Source organism: Piliocolobus tephrosceles, chromosome 8, assembly GCF_002776525.5.
Source record: "Piliocolobus tephrosceles isolate RC106 chromosome 8, ASM277652v3, whole genome shotgun sequence".
Classification (NCBI taxonomy): domain Eukaryota; kingdom Metazoa; phylum Chordata; class Mammalia; order Primates; family Cercopithecidae; genus Piliocolobus; species Piliocolobus tephrosceles.
The window spans coordinates 20,200,788-20,227,872 of record NC_045441.1 but is presented as its reverse complement, the minus strand read 5'-3'; the positions used below and the strand labels follow the sequence as shown (position 1 = coordinate 20,227,872).

General features: G+C 41.3%; 1 protein-coding gene across 1 annotated transcript in view; it reads left to right on the top strand.

The window, feature by feature from the left end:
• Positions 1 to 27,085, top strand: part of LOC111547030 (S-adenosyl-L-methionine-dependent tRNA 4-demethylwyosine synthase TYW1) — a 256,839-nt gene that overhangs the window by 119,353 nt on the left and 110,401 nt on the right. Inside the window, exon 13 of the mRNA XM_023218654.2 lies at positions 14,611 to 14,746. Coding sequence (XP_023074422.1) covers positions 14,611 to 14,746 — 136 coding nt within the window. The remainder of the gene's footprint in view (positions 1 to 14,610; positions 14,747 to 27,085) is intronic.

Genomic DNA, 27,085 nt, shown 5'->3' with positions numbered 1-27,085 from the left:
TTTTTAGTAGAGACGGGGTTTCACCGGGTTAGCCAGGATGGTCTCGATCTCCTGATCTCGTGATCCGCCCGCCTCGGCCTCCCAAAGTGCTGGGATTACAGGCTTGAGCCACCGCGCCCGGCCTACGCTTTTGGATTTTTAAAGCATCCTTGAAGCTCCTGTTACCAAGGGTGCTGTGCTTCAGGGAACAGGCATGCAAACTGTGTTGCATCTTTTAGGGTATGTCCTTCCCTGACATAAGAGGGAATATGTAGAAAGTAGCCATTCTAGATTCAGATCTCAAAAAGTGGGCATGTCTTTGTTATCCATTGAAATAACCATCTCAAAAGAGAAGAACAAAAGCGAGTCTGAGGTCTACAGATTACTGCTAGGATATGAGAAGAATTTCTGATAATGCGCGTCAGGTATACATGGGTTGAGAACATAATCTTTCAGCTTACCTTTTTCTGAAACAGAGCAGTCCTCCTGGCTGGGGAATAATGTATGTCCAAATGTTAGGAGGTCTTAAGTATAAGACGACCCTCCTACCCCCACATTTTCCCAATGAAAGATTTGAATTATCTAGAAAAAACTTCAAAAACAGAATGATGAGACTTGCCATGCTAGATACTATGATGTGTCATAAAACCACAGGTTTCAAATACTCTGGACTGTAGAGTAGTGAAACAAGATAGTCTTCAGACAGCCTTTACTTTTAAAGTAATACTTTCAGGACTTGAGGCCTCTCTGAATTAAACTAAGGATGCTCCCTGCCAACCCCCATATCCCAAGAGAAAACAGAAAGAAAAAGTTTTCTAAGAGGAGATAATCTTACTTATTTCTGTGAATAGGAGGAATTAGAATACCAGTTGTCTCTGGTGTCTTAGTTTCTTGCAGAAAAATAAGGCTGTAGATTAACTAATAGAACACAGAGGCCATGTATTTTGGAAGTTTCCTTTAATGTCGATAATGCTGATGCTATACAGGGAGTCAGCTCATACAGTTCAGCTATTTGCTGAGCCTCTTGCAGCCATTTCATCTTTGAGCACACTGTAAGAATTAAAGAAAGAGGAGAGAAACAAGAAGGGCAGCTTGACAGTCGGTAGGTTTATTTTAAACCTGGAAGGAACTTTTGACCTTACACACACACTAGGAAGTAATACTGTTCTCTGGGTGGTTTGGTGGCATATTTATTTTTTATTTTTTTAATTAGAATTTTTTTTTTTTTTTTGCTAAGTAACTGCAATACCACCTGTACTCTGGTATCTTTTGAGGGGAATCTAGACTTTGTCAATTGTCTGTATTATATTCAGGCTAGTGGCTTTTTCAGGGTACTAGACCTTTCCCTAAAAGGGTTTCAGTCTTCCTTCCAGCTCCAAAGCATATGACTGTGTATTAGTCTGTTCTGGCATTGCTATAAGGAACTAACTGAGACTGGGTAATTTGTGAAGAAAAGAGGTTTAATTGACTCACAGTTCTGCGGGTTGTACCGGAAGCATGGCAGGGGAGGCCTCAGGAAACTTACAATCATGGCGGAAGGCAAAGGGGAAAGCAGGCACATCTTCACACAGCAGGAGGAAGAGAATGAAGGGGGAAGGGAAGTGTTACACACTTTTAAACAACCAGATCTCGTGAGAACTCACTCATCACAAGAACAGCAAGGGGGAAGTCCCCATCACCCAACCACCTCCCACCAGGCCCCTCCTCCAACATTGAGGGTTATGAATTCAACATGAGATTTGAGTGGGGACAGACAGAGCCTAATTATATCAGACTCTTTACTGACAGTTCTGCCCCTGAGAGTAGTTTTCACAGTGAGTGGTCCTCCAGGAGTTTTGGGAGAGCCAGATACTGGTTGTGGTTGCTGTATAGAAGCAAACACCTTAGGCAAACGAGAAAGCTTTTGTTCTCTGAGTAGCTTTATGCTTTTGTTTGTCAGAGGTTAATAAAAGTGACAAGAATGTGTAACACACTTCATGTTAATAGGCCTGGTGGTGATTAGACAAGAAAAAAGCCATTTCTTGATAGGAAAGTACTGATATATTTTAACATGTGTCAGTTCTCTTTTGCTGCAATCACTCACCTCAAACTAACAAACAATCATTTATTTAGCTCATAACTCTGCAGATCAACCTGGAAGTCTTTTGCTGGTCTCAGTGTTGTTCATTGGGTGGATCTGCCAGGGCTGGCTGATTGACGATGGGCTGGCCTGGGACCCGGGGGCTGCTATTCACGTGGCCTCTCATCCCCCAGCAGCTGTGCCACACTTTATCACAGCGTGGCCAGGTTTCAAAGAGCAGCGAGTGGGGCAAACTCCAATGCACGAGCATCTTTCAAGCCTTTGCTTGTATCACATTTGCTTACTTCCCATGGACCAAAGCAAGTCACACGGCAGAGCTTCGAGTCAATGAGAAGGCACTCAGATCTACAGGGCAGGGGCACTTGGGTACTGGGACAGGAGGAGTCGATGGTCATATTTACAGTCTACATACAGCACAACAGACCACACTTGTCAAGGAGTATAACCTTGAACTTATTGGGGCTCAGTATTCTTCAGGAGCTCAGTTGATGATTATAATTATGTGAATAGCCCAGATGATATACAATCAATTTTCTCCTTAAGCCCAGAGGTCTCAAACTCTCAGTTGATAAGAAGTAGGTTTTGCTTTTCCTACACCTATTTACCACTTTTTTTTTTTTTTGGAGCCAACATTGAAAAATCAAGAGGTTTTACATAAAATCTGGACTTTTGACTTTGAAAAGATCATCTGGCAAAAGTTGTCAAGAGCCAAGGAGTAGTTATCTTTTCCAGGAAGCCCCGTGGTTTTCAGTTTCCTATACTTCTCCCGTCTTGCTGTTTCTTCAGCCCTAAGGCTGAGTGTCATCTGCCACTTGTCAGAGGAATTGCGTGGTTGATTTTCTTATAGCAGAGAAATTCCTGTCACCATTTCTAAAAAAGTGAAATAGTGAAAGGTAGACTAAGAGGCCACATAGTCCCAGAAAAATGGAAGAAAGCATATCACTTTAAGGAGAGAATATTTTTGTGTGTTTCATATGCAATCTGCATTTTTGTGCATAAAGAACTTTTGAGTGAGGAGAGAATATTCTTTTTTTTTTTTTTTTGGAGACAGAGTTTCGCTCTTGTTGCCCAGGCTGGAGTACAATGGTGCGATCTCGGCTTACCACATCCTCCACTTCCCGGGTTCAAGTGGTTCTCCTGCCTCAGCCTCCTGAGTAACTGGGATTACAGGCATTTGCCACCAAGCCTGGCTAATTTTGTATTTTTGTAGAGACGGGGTTTCTCCATGTTGGTCAGGCTGGTCTCAAACACCCCACCTCAGGTGATCTGCCCACCTTGGCCTCCCAAAGTGCTGGGATTGGAGGCGTGAGCCACCGTGCCTGGCTGGAGAGACTACTCTTGTGTATTTCATATGCAGTCTGCATTTTGGTACACAAAGCACTTTTGAGTAAGGAGAGAATATTCATGTGTGTTTCATATGCAATCTGCATTTTGATACACAAAGAATTTTTTTCGCTCTTAAAAGTGGCTTGCTTGACTCACATTATTTCCTTGGTCCCTGTAGACATGTGAGTTTAGAACTTTGTTCCAGAGCACTGTACCATCTGTTCATTCAGCTTTGCAGTCAGAGAAGTTCATCATAGCTGATGTTACTGCTGCAATAGAAGACTCCATGGAGTCATTTCTTATACATCGCTCCACGTGGTGATGCTGATGACACCTTGGTAAAAGCAGATCTTTCTATGGCATCATGTTGTAAGGCAAGGAAGTTGTTGAGGAGGATGTTTCCCAACACTGAACAGCTTCTTCCCTCTGAGGAACCTCAGAGAACTGGTTTGTTCTTACCTTGTGGACATTTGAATCCTGTAACAGCGTCTCCCACTTCATGAGTGTGACAGAGTTCAGAGTCAAATCTGTAGTCATTTGTAGACTCACGAACTCTTCGCTTCATATTTAGTCCATGTTAATTGTTTTGTATCATAATCATCTATTTTATATTATTTTAAAATTTACATTTACAATCTCATAGCTCTTTTTTGGTGAGTACTGTAAATCTAAAGCTTTTTAGCTGCTGGCAGGTTTATCATAAGAAGACAGAGCTGTGTTCAGCATTTAACTATGACATGATTAACTTCTCAGACTCACCTCCTGCTTCCAAATTTCGTCCCTGTGTACATTTACTTTCGGACACCTTTTTCTTGAAACTGTAGGAACTTTATTCTCTTTTCTCTGCTGCTTCTGTGTTTCTGTTATTTTGTTTGCTTTGTGTTTTGTTTTCTTTAGTTTTTGCTGAGGCATTCACCACATCTTTTAGAGAACCTTCATAAACTGGATGTCTCTTTGTGTATTAGGTGCATAGTATATGTTTGAAGAGATGAGTGAAGTTTAATAAACATGCAGTTTTCTTGTATGTGTTAGCTCAAAATGGTTCCAGAAAACAGCTACAATGAAATGAAGATTGAATACTGCCTGATTCTTTCAATAGAAGTTTCTTTCATTAGAAGTAAATACTGCTTGAGTCTTTCAATAGAAGTAAATACTGCCTGATTCTTTCAATAGAAGTTCCCCGCCCCCCAGCCTATCTTGTTTGCACTAAACATATGAAGTTTAAAATCTAATTTTCTCTCCTGTCTTTGAATTCGTGGAATACTTTTCTGAAACATGCCTGTCTGCATGGGCTAAAGAGAGAAAGAAAGTGCAGAGAGGTGGCAAAAAGCTTTGGCTTTGGTCTGGAAAAGATCTAGGTTTGAATCTTGAGTGGATCTCCTAGTGTCTTTCTGACATTGGAGGATAACTTTTCAGTGCCCGCTTTCCTCATTTGTAAAATGATAATAATAATGACTACCTTATGGTGGCATTGCGAGTATGTGAGATAAGACATGAAACACAGAAGTTTCACTTCTGGAAAGGCAGGCTGAGTAATGTTGGTCAAAATATACTTTAAGGCAAAACCCATTCATTACTTGAGATAAGATTGACTTTTTTTTTTTTTCTTCTTCAGAGACAAGGTCTCATTATATTGGCTAGGCTGGTCTTGAACTCCTGCGCCTAAGTGATCCTCCCACCCTGGCCTCCCAAAGTGCTGGGATTACAGGTGAGAGCCACCATGCCTGGCCAAGATGGACTTTTTTTTTTTTTTTTTTTTTTAAGATGGAGTCTCGTTCTGTCTCCCATGCTGAGTGCAGTAGTGCGATCTCGGCTCACTGCAACCTCCACTTCCCAGGTTCAAGCAATTCTCGTGCCTCAGCCTCCTGAGTACCTAGGATTACAGGCATCCACCACCATGCCCAGCTAATTTTTGTATTTTTAGTACAGATGGTTTCACCATGTTGGCCAGGCTGGTCTCAAATGCCTGACTTCAAGTGACCTGCCTACCCTGGCCTCCCAGAGTGCTGGGATCACAGGAATGAGCTACTGCACCTGGACAAGATGGACATTTCTTTTTTTTTTTTTTTTTTTAGACAGAGTCTCGCTCTGCCACCCAGGCTGGAGTGCAGTGGCCGGATCTCAGCTCACTGCAAGCTCCGCCTCCCGGGTTTATGCCATTCTCCTGGCTCAGCCTCCCGAGCAGCTGGGACTACAGGCGCCCGCCACATCGCCCGGCTCGTTTTTTGTATTTTTTAGTAGAGACGGGGTTTCACCGTGTTAGCCAGGATGGTCTTGATCTCCTGACCTCGTGATCCACCCGTCTCGGCCTCCCAAAGTGCTGGGATTACAGGCTTGAGCCACCGCGCCCGGCCGACATTTCTTAATAATAAAACGTTAAACCCACCAGAAACATAAAATCATATAACAACTCAAAATTTTTAACACTGAATAATATAGTCTCAACATTGACAGACTACAAAGGGGAGAAATAATAGATTTTTAACTGATTTCTCTCAAACTGATAAATCAAAATTAGTAGGAGTATTGAAGATTTGAACAATGGAATTAACAAATTTAACCTATAACACAGAAATAGAGCATTCCAACCAGAAACTTTGGAACACAGATTTTTTTCTTTTTTTTTCTTTTCTTTTTTTTTGAGACAGAGTCTCACCCTGTCACCCAGCCTGGAGTGCAGTGGTGCAATCTCAGCTCACTGCAGCCTCTGCCTCTCGAGTTCAAGTGAGTCTCCCACCTCATGATTCCCAGTAGCTGGGACTACTGTCGCATGCCACCACACCAGCTAATTTTTTTATTTTTTGAGGGAAATGGGGTTTCACCATGTTGGCCAGGCTGGTCTTGAACTCCTAACCTCAGCTGATATGCCCGCCTTGGCCTCCCAAAGTGCTAGAATTACAGGCATGAGCCACCATGTCCGGCCTGAATACAGATTCTTCTCAAGAGCACAGAACTCGTTCACAGAAAAATTACCAAACGGCCGTTTGCTGAACATTATAGACATTTCAAAACAGGGTTGAAATTGTATAGAGCGTGATATCTGAACACAATGGAATTAAACTAGAAACCAATACCAAGAGATAATTAGAATATTCTGGAATTTAAGCAACACACTTCTTATTTACTTGTGGGTCGGTCAAAAAGAAGGTACAGTGGAAATAGAAAATATATTGATGCAGAAATAGCAAAGCACAGACCTTAAAAATCCTGTTTCTCCATGAAAACAATGAGAATACTGGCAAAAATGGTCACAAGTGACTTTTTCTTACCTGTGGAAATTAACCAAAGGCATGCAACAATGTAAGGAGCATATATTCACGAAAAAATGGCTGCATCTCAGTAAGAAAAATGAGCTTTGTGATGTTAACTTGTTCTATTCCATTCTCACTTTCCCTAGCCTTGAAAACCAGTAGCTTGGCCAGGTGCAGTGGCTCAGGCCTGTAATCCCAGCACTTTGGAAGGCTGAGGCAGACGGATCATTTGAGGTCAAGAGTTCAAGACTAGCTTGACCTACATAGTGAAACCCTGTCTCAACTGAAATACAAAAATTTAGCCGGGTGTGGTGGCGGGCACCTGTAAGCCCAGCTACTCAGGAGGCTGAGGCAGGAGAATCGCTTGAACTCAGGAGGCAGAAGTTGCAGTGAGCCGAGATCGCACCATTGCACTGCAGCCTAGGGGATAGAGCAAGACTCCGTTTCAAAAGAAAACAAAAAAGAAAACCAGTAGCTCACAACCACAGTAAAAACCAGCAGCCCGGCAGCTGTGGGAGGGGACAAAACAGAGTGGGAACTCCTTCAAAGTGTCATTCCTAGGAAATTGTCATTATATATGACTTGTATGGCAAACTTGGAAACTTTCTCTCACAGGGGTTGTCTTTATTTGAAGTGACTCAAGTTTGTCTGGTGCAAAAAGCCTTTGTCTGGATGTTTCTCCTAAACCATTACGGACGATTGTTTAGCTTCACAAAGCTGCCTCAAGTGGCATTAACAGCTAGGGCAAACAAGAAGCTCACCAATAAATGTAAAAGGAAAAGCTGGGCATCTTATAGATGTCACAGGGGACTTTGAAAAGCTCCATCGTATTCCTGGGAATCTCCAACACCACTCACATGATCAGGGCTGTGGGCATGCCGGAGAAGAATTGAGAAGGCCCTGTGCCCTTGGTTCTTCCTGAGTAAGCAGGCAGCGAAAACCAAGGCAGAGTTGCAAACTGCCTGCCTGGGTGATGAAGGTAAAATCACAGAGCCCCTCGACAGAGGCTAGGAGGCTTACCAGTTGGAAGCATTTAAGGATATTTCTGTCCATTCATAAGCTGACCACTAAGCTAACCAAACAGAGACTTCAGTGGCCAAACACAACAATGAATATTAAATTTGCCAAATTATTTCAGCAACAACAAACAGCAAAAGAGAAAACCAAGAAACAAACAAAACAATATGCCCAAAACCAGGGTAACCAACCAAACCAAACAAACCTGGGTTGAGATGTATCTGATTTCCAGAGTTGCCACTAATGTTATTTAAAATAATGACCAGGCGCGGTGGCTCATGTCTGTCATCCCAGCACTTCGAGAGGCTGGGACGGGAGGATTGTTTGAAGCCAGGAGTTTGAGACTGGCCTGGGCAACATAGTGAGACCCTGTCTCTACCAAAAATTAAAACATTAGCCAAATGTTTTGGTGCATGCCTGTAGTCCCAGCTACTGAGGATGCTGAGTCAGGAGGGTTGCTTGAGCTCAGGAGTTCAAGATTACAGCGAGCCATGATTGTGCCACTGCACTCCAGCCTGGAGGACAGAGTGAGACCTTGTCTCAAAAAATAAACAAATAAAAAGAAAATGTCTAGTGTTTACTTTAAAGAAACCCACAAGATATACAAAGAAACAAGAATGTGGCCTATACTCATGAAAGAAAACAGAGAATAGAATCCATCTATAAGGAAGCCTAGATATTGGACTTACTAGACAAAGATTTGACATTGGCTATTTTAAATGTGTTCAAAGAACTATAGGAAAGCATTTTCTTTTTCTTTTTCTTTTTTTTTTCGAGGTAGAGTCTTACTCTGTCACCCAGGCTAGAGAGCAATGGTGCAATCTTGGCTCACTGCAACCTCCGCCTCCTGGGTTCAAGCAATTCTCCTGTCTCAGCCTCCTGAGTAGCTGGGATTACAGGCATGGGGCACCATGCCTGGCTAATTTTTGTATTTTTAGAAGAGATGGGGTTTCATCATGTTGGCCAGGATGGTCTTGAATTCCTGACCTCAAGTGATCCGCCCCCCTTGGCCTCCCAAAGTGGTGGGATTACAGGCGTGACCCACCACGCCTGGCCAGAAAAGCATTTTCAAAGAAACAAAAGTATGAAAATGATGACTCATCAGATAGACTATCACTAAAGTCTCTCAGAGACCCATGGGGCACTTTCAGGCATGCCAACATATTTATAAAGGGAATTCCAGAAGGACAGGAGAGAGAAAAGTGAGAAGAAAGAATATTTGGACAAATAATGACCAAGGACTTCACAAACTAGAATTTGGGAAATTCGCAAATATGTGGAAATTAAACAACACACTGTTAAATAACCAGAATATCAAAGAGAAATCACAAAGTGCATTCTTTATCTGTAGTTGTTAGAAAATCAAAGAAAAGTCTGGGCGCGGTGGCTCACGGCTGTAATCCCAGCACTTTGGGAGGCCAAGGCAGGCGGATAACCTGAAATCAGTTCAAGACCGGCCTGGCTAACATGGTGAAATGCTGTCTCTGCTAAAAGTACAAAAAATTAGCTGGGCGTGGTGGTGGGTGCCTATATTCCCAGCTACTCTGGAGGCTAAGGCAGGAGAATCACTTGAACCTGAGAGGCAGAGGTTGCAGTGGGCCGAGATTGTGCCATTGCACTCCAGCCTGGGTGACAGAGTGAGACTCTGTCTCAAAAAAAAAAAAAAGATGCAAAAACTATGTATTGATATAGAATGATTTCTACAAGTTCACAGTCTTTTATCCCTTGTGCCCAAAAGTGTTTCAGAATTTTAGAAAGACAATACAGTATATCCACTGTATTTTATGGAACATCTCCAGCACCCTAGCGCCACACACATGTAATTAGTTCTACAATAAAGTATGCTTAGTCACAGAAATGGAAAAATTAGGCCAGGCACCATGGCTCATGCCTGTAATCCCAGCACTTTGGGAGGCCGACGCAGGCAGATCACCTGAGGCCAGGAGTTTAAGACCAGCCTGGCCAACATGGCGCAACCCCGTCTCCACTAAAAATACAAAAAATAGGCAGGTGTGGTGGTCTCTGCCTGTAAAACCAGCTACTGGGGAGGCTGAGGTAGGAGAATCGCTTGAACCCAGGAGGTGGAGATTGTGGTGAGCCGAGATCGTGCCTCTGCACTCCAGCCTGGGTGACAGAGCAAGACTGTCTTAAAAAAAAGAAAGGAAAGGAAAAATGAAGAATACAAACAGCCTTGTAAGTCAGATTTTACTTCCAACTAAGTTTGTCTCCAAACTTAGAAAAGCAACCTTTTGGTTATTGGAGCTTTTCGGAGTTTTAAATTGTGGTTAAGAAGTTGTTGGATTGGTGATAAGTGGGAGGCACAGGGGAAGCCAGATGCAGAATGGTGCGCTGTGCTGGCTTTTTAATCCATCCATCACACTGGAGCCACGTGACTTTCATCAGCACTGATCTGATTGTGTCACTGGCTACCTAAAACTTCAGTAAACCAGACCTAACCCTGGCAGGACATGAAACGTGGCTGCAGGCATTCCCCAATTCCATTTACCATGTTAGAGCCACGGAGGATAGTTTGTGATTCCTTTATCCTGCGGCAACTCACAGCTGCAGGCCTTTGCATTTCTTCTTTGGACATCCCTAGAAATGATCTCATTCTCTTCCTGATGAACTCTGTGTCCTTCAGAGATCAGCTTTGACTTTGACCTTGTTACATCTTTTGTATGATTTTGCCAAGCAAAATCAACTCACTCCTCCATTTATTCCCACTGCATTTTCCCCACCTTAGTCATGGCGCTGCGTGATGGGACTCGCATCCATCTTCTGTTCCCTCCAGAATGTAAATATTGAGGGCTGAGCCTCTTGGCCTCAGTGTCCAGTTCATAGACAAATGTTGAGTGAAGTGCATAGGCCCCTGAAAGGAATTAAGTTCAGAATTTCTTCCCGAGGACTTGTTGTTTTGGCTTTTCTTAGGACTTTGCAGTCAGAATCTGCGTTTCACAGATCATCCATATTCTCTTGGATTTTTCATTTACGGAATACTGCTTGTTACATGTAACCGCTGTGACTTGAACACTGAGCCACACTGTGGATTTTGCCATAATGGGCAGGGTTAGGAGAAAGGCTCTGGAGTCATCTCTGAACTTGAATCTCCTTAATGCTTACTGTTTTTCTTTTCTTTCTTTCTTTCTTTTTTTTTCTGAGATGGAGTCTTGCTCTGTTGCCCAGGCTGGAGTATAGTGGCGTGATCTCGGCTCACTGCAACCTCTGCCTCCTAGGTTTAAGTGATTCTTGTGCCTCAGCCTCCTGAGTAGCTGGGATTACAGGCGCCCGCCACCATGCCCGGCTAATTTTTGTATTTTTTAGTAGAGATGGGGTTTCACCATGTTGGCCTGGCTGGTCTCAAAGTCCTGACCTCAGGTGATCCTCCTGCCTCAGCCTCCCAAAGTGTTGGGATTACAGGCATGAGCCACCGTGCCTGGCTTGACACTTATTCTTTATAGATTGTTGCACACGTTACTTAACATCTTGAACCTCAGCTTCATCGTCTCTACAATGGGCATAAGTAGCGACTACGTGGTCATTTTATTGTGAGGATTCAGTGAACTGATCAAGAAGGATAAAGCACATGGCAGAGTGTGCCAGCTTGGTGAGTGCTTAATCATTCTCTCCTTCTCCTTCACCCTCCTCCTCTCTTCCTCCTGAGCTATTTGGCTTGATCTGACAGCCCCAGATTGTCTTAGAGATTTAGGTTTTACTATCATTGCATGTTTGGGTCACTCGGGTTGTTTTTTTATCCCAAGGAGGAGCTTCAGAGTCACTATTTACTTGGATTTCTTACAAACATAATCTCTCTCCTTTTTTTTTTTTTTTTTTTCCTGCAGATATTGTCAGGCCTCATTCTGCCTTCTGAGCCTTGGAAGGTAGAATGAGGCCTGATAATCTCTACAGAAAGGCAACATGGGAGGGAGATTTTTATGTTCGTCAACACAGTTTTATATGTGATAATTCTTCACTCAGAGATTTGATATTAAGATAAAGGGTCCTTACAATACTCACATCCTGAATCCTTGAGCATTTTTACAGAGGACTGGGCTTAAGGTTGTCTATCTTCGATATTGTCTCTTTTTGGGAGAGCAGAGGATATCCTTTTTAATTACTCCCAGCAGTGCCGTGAGATTCTCAGATGCAGGAATTATTATTATTATGATTTTGATGATGTAAGACTCTTTTGCTTTTTGGGAACATTTGTTATCTCTGTATAGAATGGAGACAGATAAGTGACCCAACTGGGAGCCTCATTATCTCTTCTAGGTGAATAGAGACCAGTACTAGGCAGAAACAAGATCCCTAAAGCTCAGAAAATATGTATCTCCAAAGGCCTCTTTGCTAATTTTGAGCCCCTTAGAAATGAGCTCTATAATTCCTGGGGACCTTTTCCTCTTCTCCATTCTTGCTCTGCTCCTTGACAAGAGATCTGGAGACTTCCCTGAGTGTAGCATCTCAGACATCTAGTACTGACTAGAATTCCTTTTTGGTAGTGTCAGTGTCCAGGGCTTCCTATTTTGTAAATGATAGAGGTTTGTAAAAGGAGTATGGCCTTTGGAATGTACTGTTCATAAGCTTAAGTAGTTATGGAAGCATAGTGAAAAGGTCAGGGCAATTCTCATTTTGCATCAGGAAGCTTTTGACAAAATCCTGTTAGTATCAGATGATGATAGCCAGCAGTAGCCATTAAGACAGTCCTTTTTTTTTTTTTTTTTTTTTAAATAAAAGTCCAGTTAAGGAAGCATAGCTTGTCTTTTATTAAAGAGGCACTCAGCAAAGGGGTGATGAGACAGAATGCTGTTATTACTGATGCTTTTGTTTTACATTTTCAGTAATTAATATGCTTTGCTCAGTAGTGACACATTACCTGAACTTTGAAGGATTCCCTTAGTATGTCGGTATTGCAGAGGCATTAAAGCAATGAGAGCCTGCCAGGATCTTAATCACCTCTGTCCTACATTTGGTCAGAGCCTCTCCGCTTTTAACAGAAGCGAATAGAAGTCTAGACACTTGTGATTTTTCTATGTGTCACTAAGCCACATCATTGTAAGCATCTGTTTGGCCTATATTCCCTTAAAAATTCTGTCTGCTGAAATCAACAATATCTCCTAGGAAGTAGCTTTAATGTCTGCCTGTGTGTCTGGATAAAAAGAAAAACAGGATTCTTGCTCTTCAAGGTCTTACACTCAAAGATTGAGAAGGCTGCTACTGATACGTATATAAAGCACATAAACCATTTTAAAGTGGTGAATTGTATGGCATGTGAATGATATTTTCATTTTTTAAAAATGCATGGACTTTGAAACAAAAAATGCATAAAACTTCTAGGTAAAAATGTGGAATAAATTGTGGAACCCTTATAGAAAAAGAATATTGGGAGAATTTGATCAGAAGATTATTAAGGGGGAATTTCTTTCTTCTAGTTCTAAATTTACTGAAGAGAATGAATTATGAGACCCATTTGAAGAGAGAAGGGGAGAGGCTTTAGAAAAAGTACAGTCGGCCGGGCGCGGTGGCTCAAGCCTGTAATCCCAGCACTTTGGGAGGCCAAGGTGGGTGGATCACCTGAGGTCAAGAGTTCAAGACCAGCCTAGCCAACATAGTGAAACCCCGTCTCTACTAAAAATACAAAAATTAGCCGGATGTGCACCTGTAGTCCCAGCTACTTAGGAGGCTGAGGCAGGAGAATCACTTGAACTCGGGAGACAGAGGTTGCAGTGAGCTGAGACTGCACCACTGTACTCTAGCCTGGATGACAGAGCGAGACTCCATCTCAAAAAAAAAAAAAAAAAAAAAAAAAGGAAAAGAAAAAGAAAACGTATAGTCTAGGTTTAATGTATAACTTGAAAGAAATCTAGTAGGGTCGGGTGCAGTGGCTCGCACCTCTAATTCTAACACTTTGGGAGGCTGAGGTGCGTGCATCGCTAGAGCCCAGGAGTTCCAGACTACCCTGGGTAACCTAGTGGGACCCCTGTCTCTACAAAAACAATTTTAAAAATTAGCCGGGTGTGGTGGCGCATGCGTGTGGTCCCAGCTACTCGAGACACTGAGATAAGAGTGTCACCTGAGCCTGGGAGGTTGAGACTGCGGTGAGCTGTGATTGTGCCACTGTGCTCCAGCCTGGATGAGAATGAGACCCTGTCTGGGGATTGGGCCAGGGGAAAAAGACCTACTAGAAGAAGGACCTACTAGAAATCTAGTAGGTAGGAAAGAAATTATGAAATGAGGCAGTGAATTTGAGAGAAGTGGAGAATGAGTGGTATTCATGGAAACTGATTGTAAAGGCAAGGAAAATAAGAATGCATTTTTTTCTTCTCTTCTTCTGGGCTGTGCTCCTGTGTAAGTATGAGGTTGCTACTGTCCTAGGTCTGCACTACTTAAAGTTCCCCAAATAGGTCATTGTTTGCCCACCCAAGGCTTGACATGAAACCCATTCCCACTTACGGAAGCATAGGTGTGACTCTGTGTCCTTCAAATAAGGCCTGAGCTTTTGGGATTGTTTCTTGTTCCTTAGAAGACTTCCATCAGTGAATTGACGGAGGGAGGTGGCCCAGCAGCACAAACCCTATGTGGCTGGCAGAGTGTGTGGGTGGGGAAGTTAGATCAGAGAGCCCCTCTAATTGTGCTGGGTTGATGCTGTCAGACCTGAAGTTAGATCACATTTTGTTTATTTTCCATTCAAACTTAGTATTTGAAGAAGGACCAATTGTAAGTAATTCAATATTTTCAATGTATTCGGGATGGTTTCCAGTCATTTAAAAAATAACCAGAGGCCATCCGATTTTGTCACATGATTAAAATGATTAGTTCAGTCTTTTGGGGGAAGTGGAAGTCTCTAGACCCAGTGAAGTGTTTAATCCCCACGTCTATTACAGATTGCAAGTTTTATATCATAGAAAGCCTGATAGAGGAATAATTTTTCTTTCTTTCTTTCTTTTTTTTTTAATTACTAAGGAACCTCAAGCCAGTTACTCAGCTGTATGTCAGTGTGGATGCCAGTACCAAAGAGAGCCTGAAGAAAATCGACCGCCCACTCTTCAAGGATTTCTGGCAGAGATTCCTTGACAGTTTAAAAGCCTTGGCAGCCAAGGTAAGAATTATGACATCTTAAAAACAAATAAACAACCCTCAGGTGTGTACTGAAGTTGAAAGAAAGAAGGAAAGATGGAAGAAAAGAACAGAGGTACTTTTTCCTCTTTTCTTTTTAAAATAAAAAAATGATGAAATATAACTTTCAACTTTTTAAAGACTTCCTTCTTCAAGGAATTTTGAACATTTACTATTTGATAAATAATTATTGAGTTCCTCTTAAGTTTGTAGCACTATTGCTTTGTATGTATCATTTGTTTTTCATTCATTTAAGGAGACAGGTATATATACTCCCAAAGTTAATTAATAACAATTGGTCTTGGAACCAATTCCCCATAGATACCCAACCCAGAGTCTATGGAAGATTGGTTGTAGGACTCCCCATGGGTACCAAAATCCACAGATGCTCAAGTTTATATAAAATGGCATAGGCCGAGCGTGGTGGTTCACGCCTGCAAACCTAGGACTTTGGGAGGGCGAGGCAGGCAGATCGCTTGAGGTCAGGAGTTCAAGATCAGCCTGGCCAACATGGTCAGGCCCCGTCTCTACTAGAAATACCCAAAAATTAGCCAGTTGTGATGGCATGCACCTGTTATCCCAGCTATTTGGGAGGCTGAGGCAGGAGAATTGCCTGAACCTGGGAGGTGGAGGCTACAGTAAGCCAAGATCATGTCATGGCACTGCAGCCTGGGTGACAGAGTGAGACTCTGTCTCAAAAAAAAAAAAAAAAAAAAATTAAATAAATAATAAAAATAAAATGGCATAGTATTTGCACATAATCTACACTCATCCTATATACTTTAAATCATCTCTAGATTACTTATAATATGTAGTACAATGTAAACGCCATGTAAGTAGTTGTTGTACTGCATTTTAAATATTTGTGTGATTTTTAATTGTTTTACTTTTCCCAAATATTTTTCATCCATGGTTTGGTTGAATGTGTGAAAATGGAACCCAGATACGGAGGGTCGACGGTACATAGCCACCCTAAAAGAGGTGTCTGCAGGCCGGGTGTGGTAGCTCACACCTGTAATCCTAGCACTTTGGAAGGCTAAGGTGCGCAGATCGCTTGAGGTCAGGAGTTCAAGACCAGCCTGGGCAACATGGCAAAACTCCGTCTCTACCAAAAAACAAAATACAAAAATTACCTGTGGTCCCAGCTACTCAGGAGACTTAAGGTGGGAGTATCGCTTGAGCCTGGGAGGCAGAGGTTGTAGTGAGCCGAGATTGTGCCACTGCACTCCAGCGTGGGCGACAGTGAGACCCCCATCTAAAAAAAAAAGAAAAGGTTTCTGCAAATAGTATATGTTTAAATGTGAAGTTAATTTTTCTGAATTTCTAGGACCAAATTTCCTAAGCCATCAATAGCCTCAGAATGTTCACATTGAATGTCATTTTCTGCAAACATTTGGCCTTTCTTATGCGTTTTCATATGGCATACTTACCTTCCTTTTCTTTTTCACCTAAAGTAACCTTCCGGTTCTGCTTTTCCATCCTCCCTCCCTCCCTCCCTCCCTCCCTCCCTCCCTCCCTTCCTTCCTCCCTTCCTTCCTTCCTTCACTTTTCTAAGCATTCTTTGTGCACTCTTGACATCTGACTGATAATGATAATCACCCCAGGAGCTTCAAAAAAATGACAATTTCCTGGTCCTCATGGCATCTGAGAATCTGCTTGTTAGACATCCCAGGTGTCATTTGGGATACAGCCAGATATGGGAGTCACTGTCCCAGAAAACTTGCCTTTCTCTCCTGTGCCCAGCGCTTACTTCGACATTCCTAACCCATCACTGTCTGGCCTTGATGTACATTTCCTGACTCATTTTTCACCGTATTCCCCAGGAGGGCCATGCTTCCCTGCTTACCTTGCCATTTCTGCACATGTGCCCACCACCTTCTCCGTTCTGAGTCTTCGATTACTGTCTCCCCAGATTTTGGAAGGAATGTTCTTTCTTTCCCTTCTTTGACTTGTAGAAATTCTGTGCACCTCCTAGACCCGGTTTTGTTATTACCTCCAATGCAAAGTCTTTTCTGATTATAATTAGCTGCCCCCTTTTCCCTTCCTAAGTTTTATATCTATTAAAAAACACTGTTTTTCTTCTGTTTTGTCTTAGCTGCTCTCTCCTGAGCTGGATCCCTTACTTATGTCTGAATTCTGCACAATGTCTAGCATAGTACACTTTAAGGTATTTGATAAATGCTTCCATTTTTTTTTCTTGGAGACTGAGTCACCAAAGCTGGAACACAGTGGCACCATCATAGCTCACTGCAGCCTCCAACTTCTGGGCCCAAATGATCCTTCTGCCTCAGCCTCCCACCTATCTGGGACCACAGGCACATACTGCCATGCCTAGTTAATTTTTTGATTTTTTTTTTTTTTTTTTTTTGTAGAGACTCTCAAACTCCTGGCATCAGGCAGTCTTCCTGCCTTGGAAGTGTCGGGATTATAGGCAAAGGCCACTGCTCCAGGCCTGATAAATGTTTCTTTTTTTCTTTCTTCTTTTTTTTTTTTGAGACAGAGTCTCATTCTGTTGCCCAGCCTGGAGTGCAGTGGCACGATCTCGGTTCACTGCAACCTCTGCCTCCCGGGTTCAAGCAATTCTCGTGCCTCAACCTCCCCAGTAGCTAGGATTACAGCTGCGTACCACCATGCCCGGCTAATTTTTGTATTTTTAGCAGAGATGGGGTTTCACCATGTTGGCCAGGCTGGTCTCAAACTCCCGACCTCAAGTGATCCGCCTGCCTCAGCCTCCCAAAGTGCAGGGATTACAGGTGTGAGCCAGTGCGCCCAGCTTGTTTCTTAAAAGAATGAATGGGTGGAAACCCAACAGAGATTTGTAAAGTACCATATGTATTTTACCAGTTGTCCAGCTGATTAAATCTTTGTGGGTTTCTTTTGCTGTTTTATGCTCGAGAAGTTAAATCCATGCCCTTTTTGGTTATTAATACTGATGTTATTTAAGAAATGCAAAAAGGCCTTACTTTGGTTTCTAAGCTGTCTTGGATTTACATAGCATAAAAATTAGAATGGATTTAAATGGGAGTAAACAGCAGGAGCTGGCTAAGTCAGGCCCATCTGAGATTGTTATCTAGGCTGTGTTCTTAGAGTGTGGAAGATGACAAGGAAACATTGATACAATAGCTTAATAGTTTACTTCCTTTCTTTGGTCAAAATGTTCCACAAATTGAATTCTTACCTTGAAGTTACTAGCCTTTGGGTGGCGAATTCACTTGTAATTACTCTGGGTTTGCTCATGATTGTAATGCAATAATCTAAAGTTAGAAAATAATTTCAACCCAGGAGCATCTTAAATAGAAGTCATTATTGTCTCTATGTAATTCTTGTTGGAATGTTTCCTTGGGCAATTTAAACTGCCCACACATTAGGGCAATTGCTTTCTGAGCATTTTGTAGCAATTAGAGTTGTTGTTTCTTGTTCTTGCATTGTTTTTGTTGCCTTGTAAAAGAAGATCTGTGGCAGGATGCTGCTCTTAAAAATTTTCCTTTTAATTGACTCAAGCTGTTATTTCCTTCTGAATGGCTGATCTTATAAGACATAGTAGATGCTATTAAGAAAGATTTTGGCACTTAAAACATTTATTTTGTAGTTATATGTATCAGCTAGGGTCAAACATATAAAAACTCAAATGCTGGCTGAGCGCGGTGGCTCACGCCTGTAATCCCAGCACTTTGGGAGGCTGAGGTGGGCAGATCACTTGAGGTCAGGAGTTCGAGACCAGCCCGGCCAACATGGTGAAACCCCATCTCTACTAAAAATACAAAAAACAATTAGCCAGGCATGGTGGCAGGTACGTGTAATCCCAGCTACTCGGGAGGCTGAGGCAGGAGAATTGCTTCAACCCAGGAGGTGGAGGTTGTAGTGAGCCAAGATCGCACCACTGTACTCCAGCCTGGGCAATAAGAGCGAGACTCTGTCTCAAAATAAATATATTACAATAAAAAATAAAAACTCAAATGATATCAGATTACTATAAATAAAAGTGTTATATCAGATATTTTAATTAGAACATCCATACTGTTGTCTTCTGTTATTTAATTAGGCTTTTACTATGCCTGAGCAAGGAAAGTCATTTGAAAAGAATTTCTTAAACTTTATAAACAAAAAATTTTGATTTGTCCCAAGATTTTCAGCCCATTTCTGATCTAGTACTACGCAAAAGTAGAAGGTAGCATATTTTGTTTTTAACTCTTGGCAAGTATAATGTTTATATTTCTAGATCTTTATCCTTTGTCAAAATGTTCCTTTTCAATATGAGGAGAGAAATATATTGGTACTTGAGTATGTGGGCAAGTGGGCTAAAAACCAATTCCATCAAGATACCAGAGTAAAAAATGTGTTAGCTTCAATTTCCGTCCGCGATAGCTACTTGTCAAAGTCTTTTTTTTTAAAAAAAGAGAAATATATCTTATACAAGAAAACACTGCCAGCTTTTGGCAGTAAACTTTTATCAGCAATGTGACCAGATGTGTCTCTGCTGGACTATGATTATGTCAGGGTCAAGATCCAGTAGTAAATTGAACTGTTTAATTCTTTTCTCTGTTTAGGTAATAGCATTGACATTCTTGAAACCTCATATTTAAAAAGAAAAATGACCAACATAATTTCTTGTGTTACAGTGACCATTGGCTCTCTCTCTACAGATGATGTTAGGATACTCTGACCTGATATCATGATTTGAATAATGGTTATTCCATTGGTATGAAGGGCTTATTGTACATTAATGAGATAGCCCTCTATCTAATATTTAAATAAACCAGTTTATGTATGTGGCCCACAATTTGCAAATTAAAAAACAAACATTTCACATTTGACCTTATGTCGAGTTATAAAAATATTATGTGCTGCTTGTGGAAATTTGGGGGAAGTAAAGAGAAATATAAAGAAGCAAGGAAAGAAATTACCTATAATTCCAGGACCTTAACACAGTAATTAACATTTGAAGTACTTCTACTTAATCCTCCGGGGGAGGGCATGCTTTTTTGCAAATAATTCCATCTTATATGTTACTTTTGTTTTTGTTTAACATCGTGTCATAAGTATTTTTCCTTGTCATTAACACTTCTCTGTGATTGTCATATTAAAGACAGTGTAGTCATTCATCCTGCTCAGTTTCCTGCTTCTTGGCCAGTAGTAGGGAGCAGCAGGAGTGTGTGATGTCCCGGCATCCTTCTTCCCATCCTAGAGGCCTGACAGTCAGATTTTCTGTCCTTAGCACACTGAGGACAAAGTCTCAGCTACTCCCGAGTTGCAGCATGCACATTTTGTCACTTTTGAACATTTTTAAAACTGAATGCTGCCAGAGATGACAAGTTATATTTAATTGGTGGCATTGAGACTTTCACAAAGGGGAAGCATAAGATAATGGTACATTAAATCATGGCATGGCCTTTATCCTAGAGTTTCTTGTAGTCAATGAAATATATCTTCTTCTTGGCCGGGCGCGGTGGCTCAAGCCTGTAATCCTAGCACTTTGGGAGGCCAAGATGGGCGGATCATGAGGTCAGGAGATGGAGACCATCCTGGCTAAAACAGTGAAACCCCGTCTCTATTAAAAAATACAAAAAACTAGCCGGGCGAGGTGGCAGGCGCCTGTAGTCCCAGCTACTCAGGAGGCTGAGGCAGGAGAATGGCATAAACCCGGGAGGCAGAGCTTGCAGTGAGCTGAGATCCGGCCACTGCACTCCAGTCTGGGTGACAGAGCGAGACTCCCATCTCAAAAAAAAAATTATATATATATATATGTTTATATATATATATATCTTCTTCTTTCCTTACCTTTAGGATGAGCTTGTCTGCCTTCCATGGTTCTGACAAGTTTCCCTTTTTATTGACCTATTTTGTTTATTTCCACCTCTCATCATCGGTACCAAAGTTTATTCTTGAGCCTTAACCCATCTGGCTAATCTGGATATCTGTTTTGTTACCACTTTTTTGAAGGCTTTAACTTTCATGTAAACCATGGGACCCCTATCCACATGCATAGATCCCCCAGGGCTGATTCCATTCAACTTGGATTTAATGCCATTTTACCCTGCTCTGCTTAGCTAAAATGTTACTCTGCTTTCAGCCATTTCTGAAATCAGACAAGACTGCGGTGCTTGATTTGTGCAAACGTGTTGTCTAAAGCCAGTGTCTGCAAGCTGGGATAACTCCTTAGTAAACTGGTTCCCCCCAGACCTGACTTTTACCTAATATTGTTTTAGGGAAATGTAAGTGTATTGCATCTTAGGTTCATGTTGAGGCATCAGGTAACGTCTAGTGGATAATAGACGTTATCCATCTATGGGTTTGGAGACTCAGGAGAACACTGGGGAAGGAATACCGGGTGTAGATCTGAAAGTCATCTCTTTAGCAACAGATTGTAGTTAAAGGCAAGGAAGCAGGTGGGATGACCCAGGAAGTGCCTAAAGAAGGCAAAGAGGGAGCCTGTGGGAACAAAAGTGTTGAAGCTTTCAACATGAAGAGCACATAGAGAGTGAGTCTGGGAAGAATTTGATAAAGATATTGGTTCAGTTCCTTGCAACTCAAGGAAACAGTGAGTTTCCAGAAAGATTACGAAATAAAGGTACGACAAAAAGGAAAATAGCTTTACCAGTTGGTCTTTAATTACTATGTCAAAAAGAAAGTATGGTGCACTGTTTTGTGTCGAAGCCATTGTATAGAGGGACGAATGGGAAGGATGAAAATGGGGAGAGTGAATAATCGATCTGAATGTAGTGAATACTGACCTACTAATAATAAAGAAGTCAAAAGCATTTTCTTTCATCAGCTTAAAGAATTGCATAGCATATCTACTAAAAACTTTACATTTAGAAAATAAATATTGAAGAAAATGACTCATACTTTACCAGAATTCAAAGGTAAACAGTTACTATATTGCATTACATCTTCTTTGGTTTTTATGCATGTTCATATATATGTGTCTATATTTCACTTATAAAATTGAAATCATGTTGTACATATTTTTGCAACTATATATATGTTACTAATTATTATTATTTTTATAGAGATGGTAGTCTCCTTTTGTTGTCCAGGCTGGTCTTGAACTCCTGGGCTCAAGCAATCCTCCTGCCTCAGCCTCCCTAGTAATTGGGATACAGGTGTGCTCCAGCACACCTGGCTAAAATTTTTTTTTGAGAGATGGGGTCTTGTTTGTTGCCTATGCTGGTCTTGAATTCCTGGTTTCAAGTGATCCTCCTACCTTGGCCTCCCAAAATATTGATCCTCCTACCTTGGCCTCCCTTTAAAATACTGGGATTACAGGCATGAGCCACTGTGCCTGGCCTTCAACTATATTTTCATATAGTTTATATATTATGAACAGCTATACCAACTTTTATCATCATAGATTAATTTTGCCTATTATTGAACTTTTAAATTTATTTTTGTTTTGCCTGTTTTTGAACTTTATATAAATGAAATGATTGTTTATGCCTTTGTGTCTGATTTTTCAACATTATAATATTATAATAACTCAATTATAATAGTATAATAACACTCAACATTGTGTTCTGAGATTCCTCCATGATTTTGCAAGTAATAGTGGTTCTGAATACAAGTCCAGATATAGGTACTGCATATATCTTCTCCCAGTCTGTCTTTACCAGTTTATTTATTTTTTATGTTATGTTATGTTATGTTATGTTATGTTATGTTATGTTATGTTATTTTTTTGAGGTGGAGTTTCGCTCTTGTTGCCCAGGCTGGAGTGCAATGGTGTGATCTTTGCTCACTGCACCCTCCGCCTCCTGGGTTCAAGCGATTCTCCTGCCTCGGCTCCCAAGTAACTGGGATTATAGGCATGCACCACCATGCCCAGCTAATTCTGTATTTTTAGTAGAGATGGGGTTTTACCAGTTTGGTCAGGCTGGTCTCGAACTCCTGACTTCAAGTGATCCACCCGCCTTAGCCTCCCAAAGTGCTGGGATTACAGGTGTGAGACACTGCGCCTGGCCTGTCTTTGCCAGTTTAAACTCTTAATATTGCTTAATAAACAGAGCTCTTCATTTTAACAAAGTCTAGTTTATCACTTTTAAAAAAGTATATGTTTAGTGCTTTTCCTGTCCTATTTGTGAAATCTTTGCCCACCCCAAGGTCATGAAGATAGTTTCTTATGTTTTCCTCTTTCAGAAGTGTTGTTATTATTATTTTTCAATTTGGTCTGTGAATCATCTGAAATTAATTTGAGGGTATTGCATAAGGTAGAGGATCTGGAGTTTTTTTTTTTAATGGACTTTATATTTTAGAGCAGTTTTAGACTCAAAACAAAATTGAGCAGAAGGTCCAGAGATTTTCCATATCCCCCCATTCCATGCATGCATACATACCTCCTTATCAATATCACCCACAAGAGTGGCACATTTATTATAACTGATGAACGTACACAGATCCATCATTATCAGCCGTAGTCTGTATTTTACATTAGGGTTCGTTGTTGTGGTTGTACATTCTGTGGGTGTGGACAAATGTATAGTGACATGTATCCACCATTACATTGTCATATGGGGTAATTTCACTGCCCTAAGAATCTCCTGTACTCTGTTTATCTCTCCCTCCCCCATCCCTGGCAACCATGGATCTTTTTACTGTCTGCGTAGTTTTGCCTTTTCCAGAATGTCATATGGTTGGAATCATACCATTTGTAGCCTTTTCAGATTTGCTTCTTTCACTTAGCAATATGCATTTAAGGATCCTTCCATGTGTTTTCACATGGATAGCTCATCTCTTTTTAGAGCTGAACAATATTCCATTGTCTGGCTGCACCACAGTTTATTCACCTACTGAAGGACATCTTGGGTGCTTGCAAGTTTTGGCAATTTTGAACATAGCTGCTATAAACATCTGTGTGCAAGTTTGTGTTTGGATGTAAATTTTCAACTCCTTGGAGTAAATACCAAAGAGTGTAGTTGCTGGGTAGTTTCATAAGAGTATTGCTTAGTTTTTTAAGAAAGTGCCAAACTGTCTTCCAAAGTGGCTGTCCCATTTTGTATTCCCACCAGCAATGGATGAGAGTTTCTGTCATTGTTGTTTTGTTTTGCATTTCCCTGATGACAGGTGATGTGGAACATTTTTTCATACACTTATTTGCCATTCGTATGTCTTTGATGAGATGTCTATTATGGTCTTTGGCCCGTTTTTAATTGGGTTGTTCATTTTCTTATTGTTGAGATTTAAGAGTTCTTTGTATATTTTGGAGTCCTTTATCAAATACGTCTTTTGCAAATATTTTCTGTCAGTCTGTAGCTTGTCTTTTCATGTCTTGGCAGTGTCTTTTGAAGAGCAGAAATGTTTAATACTTACCAATTTTTTCTCTCACGGGTCACGCCTTTAGTTTGCTATCTAAAAAGTTATTACCAAATCCAAGGTCATCTAGACTTTCTCCTGTGTTATCTTCTAGAACTCTTAAAGTTTTGTCTTTCACATTTAGTTTTATAACACACTTAGAGTTAATTTTTGTGAGAGGTATAAGGTGTTCGTCTAGATTTTTTTTTTTTTTTTTTGCATGTGAATTTCCAGTTTCAGCACTATTTGTTGAAAAAAATTATCTTTTCCCCATTGTATTACTTTTTTCTCTTTTGCGAAAGATCAGTTGACTCTATTTGTGTGAGTCTTTTTCTGGGCTCTGTTCTGTTTCTTTGGTTTATTTGTCTGTTCTCGCAACAATATCACACACATTTCAGGGAATTTGATATCAACATCTACTATATTTGTTAATCTTTTCTATTTGTTGGTCTTGTTCTCTGTTTCTGTTTTTGTATTCCACACTTTTTCTTTCGTGGTTTTGGGTATGTTAAATATGATTCCATTTTCTCTCCTTTCTTAGCATATTAATCATACTTCACTTGTTACTTTTTTAGTGTTTTCCCTAGCATTTGTAATATAGGTCTACCAGTAATTGAAGTCCATTTTCTTTTTTTTTTTTGAGACGGAGTCTCGCTCTGTTGTCCCGGCTGGAGTTCAGTGGCCGGATCTCAGCTCACTGCAAGCTCTGCCTCCCGGGTTTACGCCATTCTCCTGCCTCAGCCTCCTGAATAGCTGGGACTACAGGCGCCCGCCACCTCGCCCGGCTAGTTTTTTGTATTTTTTTAGTAGAGACGGGGTTTCACCGTGTTAGCCAGGATGGTCTCGATCTCTTGACCTCGTGATCCGCCCGTCTCGGCCTCCCAAAGTGCTGGGATTACAGGCTTGAGCCACCACGCCCGGCCGAAGTCCATTTTCAAAGAACACTATGTTGCTTCCTGAGTAGGGCAAGTACCTTATAATAACAAAGTAATCTTTTTTTTTTCTTCTTCGAGACCAAGTCTTACTCTGTCACCCAGGCTGGAGTTCAGTGGCCCGATCTCAGCTCACTGCAACCTCCGCCTCCCGGGTTCAAGCAATTCGCCTATGTCAGCCTCCCAAGTAGCAGGGATTACAGGCGCCCGCCATTACACTTGGCTAATTTTTTTTATTTTTAGTAGAGACGGGGTTTCACCATGTTGGCCAGGCTGGTCTTGAACTCGTGACCTCAAGTGATTCGCCTGCCTTGGCCTCCCAACGTGCTGGGATTATAGGCTTGACCCACCATGCCCAGCCTCCTTATAATAACAAAATAATCCTGATTCTTCCCTCCTCTCCTTACATCATTGCCATCATTCATTTTACTTATACATAAGCATGCATAATCAATATATTGTTGCTATTTTATTATTTTGGCCAAATTGCTATGTGTTAGTTGAATTAAGAATAAGAAAAATAAACGTTTTTATTTTACTCCTTCTCTGATGTTCTTCCTTTCTCTTCTTAGATCTGAGTTTCTGACCTATATCATTTTCCTTTTCTCTGAAGAACTTTTTTCAACACTTCCTTCGGCTGGGCGCGGTGGCTCATGCCTGTAATCCCAGCACTTTGGGAGGCCGAAGCATGCGGATCACGAGGTCAGGAGATCTAGACCATACCGGCTAACATGATGAAACCCTGTCTCTACTAAAAATACAAAAAGTTAGCCGGGCGTGGTGGCGGGTGCCTGTAGTCCCAGCTACTCAGGAGGCTGAGGCAGCAGAATGGCGTGAACCGGGAGGGGACCTTGCAGTGAGCTGAGATCGCGCCACTGCACTCCAGCCTAGGAGACAGTGAGACTGCGTTTCAAAAAAAAAAACAAAAAAAACCATTTCTTTCAAGGAAGATCTACTGGCAACAAATTCCCCCAGTTTCTGGTTGTCTGAAAAAGTATTTCTCCTTCCGTTCTGAAGGACAGTTTCATAGTGTGCACATTCTAGGTGGTGATTTTTTCTTTCAGTACTTTAAGTATTTCACCCTGCCATCTCCTTGCTCGCATGGTTTCTGGGTAGAAGGTGAAATCATTCTTTCCTTTTCTGTATGTAAGGCTTTTTTTCCCTCTGTCTTCTTTCTGGAATTTGTTAAATATTTGATTTTCTATGGTTTGAAACTTACATGCTTATCTATAGTTTTTCTGGCATTTATCCTACTTCATGTTCTGGGAGCCTCCTGACTGTGGTTTGGGGCCTGACATTAACATGGGGAAATCCTGAGTCATTATTCTTTCGAATATTACTTTTCTTCTTTTCTCTTTTTCTTTTCCTTCTGGTATTCCTGTTACACATACATTACACCCTTTGTAGTTATCCCACAGCTCCTGGATATTCCATTCTGGTTTATTTCAGTCTTTTTTCATTTTGCTTTTTGGTTTTAGAGGTTTCTGTTGAGAATTCTTAAACTCAGAGATTCCTTCCTCAGCCATGTCCAATCTCAAGGCCATTCTTCATTTCCAAAATCAGAGTGTTTTAGAGCTCCAGCATTTTGGTTTGGTTCTTTCTTAGGATTTCCATCTCTGTTTACATTGTCCATCTGTTCTTGTGTGCTGTGTACTTTATCCACTCGAGCTCTTTGCATCTGGTCTGGTTATCCTAGCATCCCTGCCGTGTCAGAGCCTGGTTTGGATGCTTGTGCTGTCTCTTTAAGCTTTGCTTTTTGCCTTTTAGTATGCCTTGTAACTTTTTCTTGTTAGCTGAACATGATATCCTAGGTAAAAGGAACTGCTCTCACTAGACCTTTAATAACGTAATGGTATGGTATATGGGGAGGGGAAGCATTCTGTAGTCTTATGATTAGGTCTCAGTGTTTTTTGTTTTGTTTTGTTTTGGTTTTTTTTGAGACGGAGTCTTGCTCTGTCGCTCAGGCTGGAGTGCAGTGGCACGATCTCGGCTCACTGCAACTTCTGCCTCCCAGGTTCAAGCAATTCTCCTGCCTCAGCCTCCCGAGTAGCTGGGATTTCAAGCACCTGCCACCATGCTCCACTAATTTTTGTATTTTTAGTAGA